Source organism: Protobothrops mucrosquamatus, unplaced genomic scaffold (genome assembly GCF_001527695.2).
Source record: "Protobothrops mucrosquamatus isolate PMUCROS unplaced genomic scaffold, P.Mucros_1.0 scaffold_60, whole genome shotgun sequence".
Taxonomy (NCBI): Eukaryota; Metazoa; Chordata; class Lepidosauria; order Squamata; family Viperidae; genus Protobothrops; species Protobothrops mucrosquamatus.
Genome location: NW_015386136.1, coordinates 1,059,633 through 1,072,769, shown reverse-complemented (window position 1 = coordinate 1,072,769; position 13,137 = coordinate 1,059,633). Strand labels below are relative to the sequence as shown.

At 34.4% G+C, this 13,137-nt stretch overlaps 1 protein-coding gene across 1 annotated transcript in view; it reads left to right on the top strand.

The window, feature by feature from the left end:
* EHBP1 (EH domain binding protein 1) overlaps window positions 1-13,137 on the top strand; it is a 172,048-nt gene that overhangs the window by 20,277 nt on the left and 138,634 nt on the right. The window contains exon 5 of the mRNA XM_015812375.1: window positions 5,767-5,956. Coding sequence (XP_015667861.1) covers window positions 5,767-5,956 — 190 coding nt within the window. The remainder of the gene's footprint in view (window positions 1-5,766; window positions 5,957-13,137) is intronic.

Genomic DNA, 13,137 nt, shown 5'->3' with positions numbered 1-13,137 from the left:
TACCACTGATGTAATCATTTCATCCAGGTCTGGTAAGTCAAGATCTCCTGTATAATATAGTTGTTCATTTGTACGTTTAAATATAGAACTATATACCGTATATGGAATTTCTAGAACTAAATGTTTTTGGCTTTAGTAGGACAATTTTTCAAGAATTCTGCTTCTGGCATCCCGTTCCAAGTTCTCAATTCCTCTATAGGTAGTCCTCGACCTATGCCCATAACTGGGAGCAGAATTTTTATTGTCAAGCAAGGAAGTTGTTAAATGAATCTCACTCGTTTTACAATCTTTTTTTGCCACAGTTGTTAAGTGAATCACTGCAGCTGTTTAGTGAATCATGCAGTTGTGATTCAAGCCAGTGAATCTGGCTTTCCCCATTGACTTTGCTTGTTGGAAGCCAATTAGTCATAAATGGCAATCACATGACCCCAGGGTACTGCAGCCATCATATATGAACACATGCCAGTTGCCAAGTGCCCAAAGTTTGAACATGTGGCCATGGAGACATTTATTTATTTATTTATTTATTAATCCCATTTATACCCCGCCCTTCTCCCGAGGGACTCAGGGCGGCTTACAGGTAAATAAAAACAGTACAATACAATAAATATCTCTAAAAGCCAAATTAAAATATATATTAAATAACCTGTATTAAGTTTAATATTATAAAATCCCTTTAAAATTGCACTAGTCATAAGGTAATGGTCACGTGGACCGGCCATAAGCCACTTTTTTCAATGCCATTGTAACTTAATAATCATTAAACTAAAGGTTGTAAGTCAAAGACTACCTGTCTTGTTCACTCAGTGCCTTTTTGTCAAGTTTTAAATGAAACTTAGCCAAGCTTGCAATTCTGTACAGATTTTTTTAATAAGTAAACTGTTAACTAATAAAATCATTTTCCTGCCAAACTAATAATTGTGCATGCTATGACATTACAACTATTTTTTGGTGGCCACAAACCTTCATTGCTGCAAAAACATGTCTTGGTCTTTTACAATACAGATGAGGAGGTAGTATCAGTATTGTAAAGACATTTTAAATTAGCATTTCTGTTTTCTCTGTGGTAAACGTTTTTAACTTAAAATTCCATAGTTTTGCCCTCTATAATTGGCTCCTGTGTGACATAAGAATTTGCCATTAAGTCACATTAGTTTTATCTTCTGAACCAAACTTTTTAAACCAATTTTTGCAAGGAAGATAGTCACATTAAATTATAAAATGTAACAACAGGCATTATCTAGAAGGGATGTTGTTGTACCTTTAGGGGCCTGTATTGAGCTTTCACCCTCTTTAGGTTTTCCTTCATTACAGCTTGTTCAGAAAAGAAATATACTAAATGTGGATGGTTCATCGTGATTCCAGAGGTCTCTTCCAAAGGTTTTTCCACAAGAGAGAGCGAGAGAGCAAAATTTGTTTAACTTGTCTTCCCCATTCCATAGCATTTTTTAAAATCATATTCAGCTCGCAGGGAGTCCCAGTTTTATTTCTGTTTTACTTTCCTAGTTTTCATGTACCAGAACTATAGGGCTTTGCAGGTCTTACGACCATAGTTGGCACTGGAATATTTCATTGTGGTTATAGGTTGAGGCACTCACATGACGAGACCCAATTTTTTTTACCGTTTTTACAATGGCTATTAAGTAAATCACAGAGTTATAAGTCTGAATCATGTGGTTGTTAAAAGAGTCACATGATTGTTACCATTCCATTCTCCCAAATCAATATTTTTTGCCAGAAACTGACAAAAAGCATTGCAAATTACAGTCATGTGATCATGGGAAATTACAACCAGTCATAAATGTGAGCTTGTTGCCAAGTGCCCAAAATATGTTAATGGGGCCATGGTGAAGGGTGTGGGTGATGATTTACAATGGCTGGAAGTGCTTTATGGGGTGTAAAGCACTCTTTGAGGCTTTGTAACTTTGAATGGTCATTGAATGGAAATTAAGGACTACTAGTAACCTAAAGAAAAAAAAGGTACAGGTGTCCGGTTGTGCTCAATTCTAGGGGGGGGGGGTGCGTGCTGATCTCCATTTCCTAGCTGAGGAAGCCAGCGTCGTCTGAAGATACTTCCGGAGTCATGTGAAATTCTACTCAAATTGCCCTATGAATTATTTTCCAGAACAAGATCTGGGGGGAAAAAGTATTTTAATACTGATTTTGTGCATATTTTAACTCAAAATTCATACTTTTTTCTTCACAAGTAACTATTCACATGAGCTTAGCATAAATATAATGTGGTGAAAGTCATGATCACATTTTGCACAGTTGGACAAATTTCTGGACAAGAGTATTTCTTCTTAAGTAAATGAAACATAATCTTGGGTGAAGGGAACATCTCTTATCCAGAAACAACCCAGAATAAATACGTTATTTAAACATTCAGGGTTAGGTAATTACTAAAATATACTTTGAGCACCTTTTGAGATGGAGATCCACATTGCTTTTACGATATTAGTGAAGCATGTTCTCCTTAATCGATTTTATAGTAGATCAATGATTTAAAATCTATTCAGATTTGGAAGTTTTGTTCTTTGATGTTTATCACACTGTACACTGGTAAAATAAGAGTGACACACAAACTGAAAATCAAAGTTTTTCAAGAAATATATCATATCATAATAAAACTTAGATGTTTCATACTGTTGTCCCATATTCAAAAAAGCACATTCAAAAGTTTCCAAAAGACAAACATGTGAGGTCAGATTGGGCCACTTTTTTCCCCTAAATGTACATATTAAATCATCCATCTGCCTTTGTTTCTGTTCCAAAAGAAAGGAGTTCTGCAGAGGCTGAACTTTTCTGAATGTCTATATTAATTTAAATTTCTGCATTAGCAAAAGTTCCCAGGAATCCTGTTACGAACTGGTGGACCAAAGCATTTTAAAACTAGGTTTCATATATGATAATACAAAATAGAGTGTGTGCCTAGGTTGTATTTAAAGTGAACTAATTTAAATGTGGGTGGGGTGTGGAAATATGTGTCGCATATTTAAAACTTCTGAGAAGTTTTTAAGAAACTTAGGAAAAGTTTATTTTCTTAAAAATAAATATGCGCTCTTGCAAAAATAGGAAAAAGTTTTAACTAGTAGCAACTTACTCATTACTCACATTAGATATGGGGTAATCTCTGACAGATGTTGAATCTCTGTTTCCAAGGTTATAGGGGGTCAGATAGTTTGCTGTTAAAACATGCTGTGTTTGTTAAATGTCCCCACACAAAAATAACTTTTAGAACAAAAGAAAACTCTGTAACCTCCCATGTATAATGCATTGTCCTTGTTGTTATCTTTTCTCATCATTAATTTCACCCTGCTTTGAATTTCCTCTGTTTGAGGACAGCTTAACAAGCTTGTTAGCAAAATTAAATGATTGACAGACATTCTTGAGTTTTCTCTTCCAATTGGAGTGCCATTCATTTTCCACTTTTGCCTTTTGTCATGCATGTCTCCACTGTTTATTTTGATATCACTCTGAGCTTTGATTTTGTTTATGTTTTTTGCATTTGATGAGCACTGATGTGAGAACATCTCAAAGGTGCATTCACTTTGCAACCTGGTTATTTTCGTCTCAGTTACTTTTTTTATTTAACTAGATCAATGTCTTCTGTCTGCAATAAATAATGACAACTCTACTGTACTGTACTGTTTATGAATGCAGTTAGGTTTTATATTTGCTTTAAAGTCTTTTCTCTTTTCCCAGAAATCTAATTATATAATTAGAAAACTTGACTCTTCAGAAAATTACTTACTATAGATTTGTTCCAATGAATGGTTCTTCCTGGTTACAAATGAAATCACAAGCCACAGGGTGGTAGTAAATGCATTAACATCCTTGTTTATATCCTACTTATCTAACTCAAAATCCAAATCATTCAGAGTGCTTTTGAGACTGAATTAGGAGAACAACAACAACAAAATTAAGCATTTATGCTAGAGAAAATAAATATAAATCCAAAAGCATTAAATTAAAAGGCAATCTGTTAGAAAACTATCAAACTGCAGGCCAAGATCTCTGTGAATGTATTTAGCAGCATGTGGATCTTTTGAAAATGGAATTCCATAAAGTTGAAATATATCATTAAAGGAGGATACACTTTTAGATTCATATAAATTGTTCAAAACACTCTGAAAATTAAATTCCAAATGACCTTTTATAGAAATGTTACTAAAACCTCTCCCAAAACAGTGAGGCTACTGAAATAATTTTCTAAAAAGTTCTCAGTTCTCTGGACCAGATTTGCATGAGTGGAGGGACGGGATAATCCATCAAAATGACCTTTTTGTTTTTTGTTTGTAGAAGCTTAGTCTACTTCAAAAGCTTTTCTATAAATACAGCAAGAGTGGATTTAAATCCAAATTCTGAAATGCTGACTATCTGGAGTCTCTGGCAGGGACACCATGTGATTTCAGAGCCTTCCTTGGCACCTGCCAGACTTCTTCTTCAACCTGGCTTTTGCCTGCCTGCCTGCCTGCCTGCCTGCCTGCCTGCCTGCCTGCCTGCCTGCCTATCTATCTATCTATCTATCTATCTATCTATCTATCTATCTATCTATCTATCTATCTATCTATCTATCTATCTATCTATCTATCTATCTATCTATCTATCTATCTCTATGCTTGAAAGCAAAGTACAAGCCACCAGTATAGTCTTTAATTCCAAAGAATGCTTCTGGATCCTCTCTGGACCTTACAGGATATCTTTAAGAAATAAGCGTGGACAATAGTTGCAAGCCAGTGTTTTGTCTGGAATGTACCAACTTGTTCAGGAAGAAAAAGCATAATTTCTACAGATTTAATAGCTTCCTCTTTCTTTTCGGATATCTATTTGGGAGAATTTATCAATATTCTAAGCCAGACTTTTATAACTTGATTCAAAATCAAACTTGTGGAAAAAAACAAAACTAATTTTTATGTTATTGTATTCAAGAATTTTGATGCAAGAAATGTGATAATTCATGAAATTATTAAGTATCTCAAATATGCTTCTTCTCTCAGGGTTATAACAGAATGAGTTGTGAACAAGTAATGTAAGGCACTATAAATATATGATTTTAGGGAATATTAGTTCATAAAGCTTTTTTTTTTAAATTTCTTTTCTTGCTTAAGACGACTGACAGTTCCAGTAAACAGTATTTGCTATATTTCCAATCTCTAAAAAAATATAGACTGTATATATAAATTCTGTTTTCCTTGTCAAATTGCTAAAGAGTAGCTAACTTGCTAAATTTGAAAAATCATTCCAATCTTGCTTTTCCTTTCACAGGTTTTGTATGTTAGACCACATTTAAAGTATAAAAAGTATATAAGAATTTGGACAAAATAAGAGGTTTTATGTCAGTATAGTCAGCATTATCAGTTTATATTATCTTGATTGTTACTATGCAAATAAAATGAAGAGTTTGAAAATATTATTTTTGCTGTGTTAAATCTCAGGCTTCGGAAATAAGAGGTAATACTTAATATATATATAAGGCCTCTATGGGCCCATTTTACTCCTAATAAAGTTTTTTTAAAAATGGTGACTACAGATTTCTTGACCTAAGGCATTATTTGTACCTAGCTGCACAACACATCATCATCATCAGTTTATTTGGGGCAGGGAAACTAGTAGCATAAAGAGCAGGTTTTTTTGTCGCTATGTGTTGTTGTTGTTTTTTAATTAAACTACATTGGTTGCTATTTGGTGCAAACAAAATACTTTCAGGAATGGCACTAAAAATACCGAGATAGCAAATAAATTTGTTTCCCTTCTTTCAATTAGATCCAATCCCTTTTATGAACCCAAAGCAAGTTCTGCTTTAAATGATCAAGTTACTTCAGTGAAAGAAACAGAAAGGAAGATGAAAAGAAAAGCTCCGGAACCACCAATTCTCTCACCCAAGGTAGAAAGAGAAGCAAGTGAGAACATGTCAGCTATTCATGCAGTGAAAGAGCTTTCCTCTTCTCCTAAGGTGTGTACTACCTTGTCAGAAGTCTTTGCTAAAAGTTGAAATCCCTCTTCTTCTGTTGCACATATTGGCAACCTTCTCTGTTAATGCATACGGTTTTGGCTATACATCCTCCACTTATCTTCACTTATTTAATTCACAATAGGTAGAACCAAGATTTTGCACCTTAATACTTGCCTCCCACAGTATTTCGTGTGTGTGTGTGTGTGTGTGTGTGTGTGTGTGTGTGTGTGTGTGTATGCATTGCCATCAGCTCTAGGCACAAAGTACATTTTGTACTGGAATTTGTATTTTATTCAATTATAAATCTTGAAAACAACATTAAGCTCTTTGAAATAAATGACAATATCTCGAAGAAATACAATGAAATGCAGATTATACAGTTCAGATTTTGAAGCATTGATGACTGTAATGTTATGTATGCTAGCCAAAGATTAAATCCCACTGAGCAAAGTATTTTACTTCCAAGTAAAATTATTCAAGATTACTCTTGTAACCGTTTAAAAAAATTGTTTGATTTTTCACAAATGCATGGACTTTCAGAGCAAGGAAAAATAGCCAGTGTTCCCAGGTGTAAGAAATTACTATCATCTGAAGCATATCATATTGGAGAAGTAAATTTAGTTTTCAAGCATCATAATTTTAAGAAATTTTGATGCATTCATGTTAGAAAACTTGTTAACAAACAGCAACAAAATTGGAGGTAGGTTACATACAACTTGAACATACAGATTTGAACATTGGGCACTATCTAACAAAATGAAATTGATTGGTGAAAAAAGTAAGGTTCTACAGAAAAAGCAAAGGCACAGATATGTATAGGTGGTACCTGGCTCAATAATAGTAACTGTTAGAAGGATCTCGGAGTCCTACTGGACAATCAGTTAAATATGAGCCAGCAGTGTGCTGCAGCTGCCAAAAAAGGCAACACAGTTCTAGGCTGCATTAACAAAGGGATAGAATCAAGATCACATGAAATGTTAATACCATTTTATAATGCCATGGTAAGACCACATTTGGAATACTGCTTCCGGTTTGGTCACCACGATGTAAAAAACAGTGGCTCCCAACCTTTTCTAGAATGCCTCTCCTCGCACTCCTTACAAACGTTTGAAATAACAGCAACGAATTATGCATATACACCCCCTGGAATATCTTCTCGCACCCCTGGTTGGGAACCCCTGCTCTAGAAAGAGTGCAGAGAAGAGCAACAAAGATGATTAGGAGACTGGAGGCTAAAATATATGAAGAACGGTTGCTGGAATTGGGTATGTCTAGTTTAATGAAAAGAAGGACTGGAGTGACATGATAACAGTGTTCCAATATCTCAGGGATTGCCACAAAGAAAAGGGAGTCAAGCTATTCTCCAAAGCACCTATTCTCCATTGCTTCTTGTCAAGAAGCAATGGATGGAAGCTAATCAAGGAGAGAAGCAACCTAGAACTAAGGAGAAATTTCCTGACAGTTAGAACAATTAATCAGTGGAACAACCTGCCTCCAGAAGTTGTGAATGCTCCAACACTGGCAGTTTTTAAGAAGAGATTGGACAACCATTTGTCTGAAATATTATAGGATTTCCTGCCTAACTAAGGGTTTGGACTAGAAGACATCTAAGGTCCCTTCCAACTCTGTTATTCTGTTAACTTTTAGTTGCAGAATCAAAATTGTTAAATAACTTGGAATTTTGCCTATAGCATAACATTGGATTTGATCTGGACTTTGTCCTTCAAATTTAAGGGCTCCAATCTAAGGAAAACCTTAGAATTAGCATAGGAATTATTTGAGTGGAAGGGAAGGAGACAAACTTTGACAGCCCTCTCCTATTTTGGGAGAGATTTAGGAGGCATAGGCTTCCCAATGGAAACTCCCCCAGGAGAATTCTGCTTTAGCGATGGTCATGCCAGGAGAATCAAAGTCTGGGTCCAACCCATTCAGTAATTCTGTCTTTATATTTTCTTACCTCAGATAAGCTTGCTCTTTTCCTAGATAAAACCATTTAAAAAAAAACTTTCAACGTTTTCCTTTAATTCTAATTCAGCCTGTCTGCAGTATGATGATTCATTCTTTTTGAACAAAATGGTGTGCTTCTGTTTCTTCTCTTCCGTGAATTCGGTAGGCCTTAAGTGTACTAATTAATGCTTAAAAGTTTTTTAAATAACAAGAAATAATACAATAGGCTTAATAGTTCTATCTTCGATTTGTAACTTACCAGCCTAAAGTGCAAATTGCATGCAATAATATTGCAAGAAATGAATAAATAGTACCAAAATACCATTATTTTCCTTAGACCTAACCTTTTCTCTGTAATCTATTGTTTGAAACTTCCTTGCATGATTGTACTTTTCGTTTTAAGGCAGAAAAGGAGAGGAGGGGGGAATAACTTTCGCCATGTCTTCCAGACCCTTTTTTAAAACCTGTAGCTGTTTTTAAGAGTGGTGTATTTTAGATATCATTGTTTCAGTTAAGAGCTGAATGGGAGTCCTTGTCACATCTATCAAACTGCTACTTAATTAGGCAGAAGAGTTGCTGATGAATCCCTGTCCCTCAAGGGCCTCAATTCTCTTAAGGTAGAAAGAGTTTGATACCAGAAGCTTCCCTGGGGAATGGTTTTTATCAGCAGGACTAAATACAGAGAAAAGAGGCCTGGAAACCAGAGTGTAGAATTGCACTTTTAAAATTTGCTATATTTGAGCACATAAGCTTAGGTTTCTTTGCAGTAGAGTTTCTGTGATAAGACTGAAGCATGTTACTTGGTTTTTTATTTAGATTAACAAACAGAGCAATTTGGTCGAAAGTTCAGATAAGATGCTGACACTTAAATTCAGGATAGGAAAAAAATGACTTGTGAAGATGTATGACAAGTTATATATGGTGTGGGTGTCTTTTAATCTTCTTATTTGGTTGATTCAGGGTCCATAGCCACTATCCATTACTCCAAATCTAATTTGGGTTGAGTTTCCCAATAGAAACAAGCAGTGGTGGAATTTAAATATGTGAACAATTGGTTCTCTGTGTGGATGCCGCTTCCGGAAGTCCATTCTGGGCCTGGGCAACAAAAATTAGCTACCGGTTCTGCCGAAGTGGTGCGAACCAGCTGAATCCCACCACTGAAAACAAGAGAAGGTTACCTGATCAAATCCTAAATGGGTTTTCTATGAGTAAATGGAGCTAAGCAATTGTTAATACCCAATTCTTAGCCTTTTGACTAAGATCAAACATAGTATCAATACCCCACTTTATTCCATTTTTCCCACTTCATCCAGAAAACATCTTCCATTTATTATGCACGACTATCCTCCTGTTTACAAATGTGGGAGGGAAAGAGACAATTTGTGAATATTATCAGGGGTATAATATTTCTGTTGTTTATGCTTTCTATTTACATATAATTTCTTATTCCTCCCTCAATAAGGCAATTCTAATCTACTGCATTCTAAATAGTCTTCCCTATTATTCTTACTCTCTTATGTGCAACTCAGGATCCTTGGTTCTTGTATAGCAGCTATGAAGCTCTACAAAATGTGGAAAGTGATGTATGTGAATATGTTTGCCATTTCATTTCTTGAGGATTGGTCTCAATCATGTTATCACATCAGCATCTAACTACTAAGCTTGAAATATCAATTTAAATATACAGTAACTGTATTCTTGCTCTAGTCACCATGTCCCTCCCAGCCTAGATTTTAGCAATTTTTTAAAATATAGAGTTGTTCCACAATGCCATTTCCTTTTCCTATCCCTTTCCAACCATTACCTGTAATTCATCTTCCTCCATTTAAGAATTCTATGTGTTGAGTTTAAGAAGCTTTTGTTCTACAAATATTAATGTGGTAAATTTCTTGATGTCTGATTTTACCGTACCCGTGATAAAAAATGGTTCTGATATCCACATGTCACCTAGAAATGTATAGGATAGAAATACATATTAATAGAAGAGAACATTTGTGGCTCATGGTTGACTCCCATAAATACATATTTTTTGTACAAAGTTTGTTTTATATTGTATTTTTCTATGTGACCACTGAGAGTTGATTGTTTTTATTTGTTGTGGAGACATAGAAAGATGCCTCCTCAGTCAATCACTTGTATCCAAAATAGAAATGGCAAAATAAGTATTCAGAGCTATTTTCTGTGGATTGCTAATATCTACTGTTCAGAAATACATAGCCAATGAATCTACAAATTTCCTATTAAAGTAGCTTAATTAAGTAGTCTTTTCTTCATGAATATTGTAAAGAATATAGTAAAGCAGGCATGTCAAACTCACGACATCACGTGACATCGCGCAACGTATCGGAACGGTTTTGCCATTGCTAGCAATGGGGTGGGCGCGGCTTCCGGATGATGCGTCCGGCCCGTGGGCCGGCAGTTTGACATGCCTGCAGTAAAGCCATGAAAGCTAGGGACCAGCATCACATTTTGTGACAATGGATTCCTTATACCAGGGGTCTGCAACCTTGACAACTTTAAGACTAGCTGGCTGAGGAATTCAGGGAGCTGAAGTCCACAAGTCTTAAAGTTGTCAAGGTTGCAGACCCTGCCTTAGACCATTGATGATGTAATATGAATCTGTATTCAGGTGCTGTAATGCTCTCCATTTATGGACATGAGAACAAGTACATCGTTCATAATAAATTAGCCATTTTGCAGTATTTAGCCAAATAATTCTAATTTTCACCAGATTCCCCTTTTTGTTACAATCTTTGGAATTAGATTAAGCAGAATATATTATTTATATACGTAACAGCCTTTTAACAGTAAAATATTCCAATGGCTTAATATTGCAGTCTCTTGCAAAATTGTAAATGAAATTATTACCTAACAGTAATAGATATGTATGCCAGATAAATGCTTCTCATTGTTCTCAGAACATTTGATGGGATAGTACACACAGTTTTCAAAACTTGTTTCCGATAAAATTTGTATGCTTTGAGCTACACATAGTTTTGCAATGTACTCTTTTATTACTGGCATGTCCCATATATTTCCCCCTAATGTGTTGTGTCTTAGTTTGATTTTTTTTAGTTTGATTTAGTTTGATTTTTCTTCTTGGTCATCAATTTAATGTTTTATTTATGCTGCTCTTCTTTAAAAGTAAGTTAACTCTTCAAATATTTTGTGAGAAAGAAATCTAAATAAATCTAAATAAAGTTCAGTACAACTTTTCTATGCAATCTTTAAGGTTGCTTTATGTTTTTGGAAATGGCAGCTCTTTATCACACATGTTCATCAAAGTTTAATTATAACTTTTAGTAAGCAAGTTCAAAAGAAGGAACATCCTACTGATTTGTATGAGAAACAAAATGTTGTATAGTACATGCAACATAAGAAAGCAAATTTGTAAGGTAATACAGCATTTAATATTACTAATAAAGTTTGCCATTAAGTTAAAAACATTCTGTGATAAAAAAAAACCTTAGAAAAATTGTCTTAGGTTAACTTCATTATTAATACTGGAGTTTTTTAAATTATTTTTTATCCAGGAAATTAAATTGTTGTGGTCAGATTATGTGGTTTTAATTTAGCATAGTATAACAAGATTTAAATTTCTTGTACAACTGAAGCTATAGTTCATATTGATGTGAAAGCTAACAATAATTTTAGAAGTTCATAAAGTTATCAGATCATCAACCTGGAAATATGGTATACTTTGAAAAATAAGAGAGATACCAATCATCAAAGACTTGCAGCTGTCTTATAAGTCATCATAACATCAAGGTGATGAAAGCATCCCATTTGATTTCAATACATTTTTTTAAAAAAATGTGGGTGGCAGAAAAAAAATTCTTTTAAAGGAAAAAAACAAACATTTCTTAAATTCAGCAAGTGTATGGGCAGGTCTCAAACTGTCCATGTTTGGTTTTCTCAATTGTAATTTTTTAATATTTATTATTTTATTTCCAAAGTTAAAATACAAACTTCAACAGAAAAAGGGGGAAATAACAACAAAGCAAAAACTAAATAAGACAAAAAAGTGCATAAAACATACACATATATTGTCCCCACCAATTAAATACTGATAAATATATTTCAACAATAATAGTTTTCCCCCTTGCAAAACAGATCTACACTTTATAAACTTCTACAGCTCAATTTGCCCAGATAATTTGACTTATCCTTCTATTTACTGTAAAAAAAAACAGTTAACAGGTAAACCCAACAACAAAACTAAACTTCAAAGCCCTCTGTTAACAATCTATTACTGTATTTCACACACAAAAAGTCCACAATGTCTTCTAATCTACTATAAACCACTGGAGTCATTATCTCTAATCTGTCCAGGATCAAATATTTTCCATTGATTCTTAATAATAAAACTTTTCCTTAAAATTATAGCTGGGATCTTTCTAAACAATTGAATCTCATTCCCCAAAATCATAGTTCTCTGTTATGAATATCTTCTCAGCAATTGCTGATCAGAAGATAATGTTTTCCATGATAGAGAGTAAATAGAAAAGGAAGGGGAAAATCACCATCTCTTTAGAGAGAGAGAAAAAGACCAGAAATATATAAAAACAAAAAATAAAACAAGTTTTTTTTAAAAAACTAGTGCAATACAAAATCCTTGCAGTAGAAATCTGATGCAAATGTAAATCAAATCAAATCAAATCATTTTCACTACTAAGGAGAAAGTCTTTGTGCTGTGGCAAAAATGGAAGTCTTTCATAACTCCAGAGCTAAGCAGTAAAAAAGGGTAAAAAAAAATCACAGTCCAGCAAGGGGGTATAAAACAAGTCAAAAGAAAAAAAAGTTCAAAACATGATGCTTAAAACTAAGGCGTACTTCCATCACAGGAAAAGATGGAGACTCAACCCTCCAATCGCTCTTACCAGGAAATGCAACCATTTATATGCTTCTTCTCAGGGTCATGTTTGTCGTTTCTGGTTGCTTCTGTTCAAATCTGGGGAACATCAGCCAAAGCATCACCTTGGTGTGCCATTTTTTGATGTCTCCACCAACAGTATTTTTTTCATTTGTGTAAGATAAATTTAAACACAATTTTCAGAGGGATTTAAATAATACTTGCCTACAATTGATCATTCTTCATCACCAAATATTAAGATAAGTATTTACTCTAAACATTTATCATGGTTTTCTGTTACCATTTCTGACTAAGAGCTTTCACGAGGTGCAGCTCATTTCACTGGGTGCGTAAAGTGGCTAAAAGGATTTAAATTGGGATG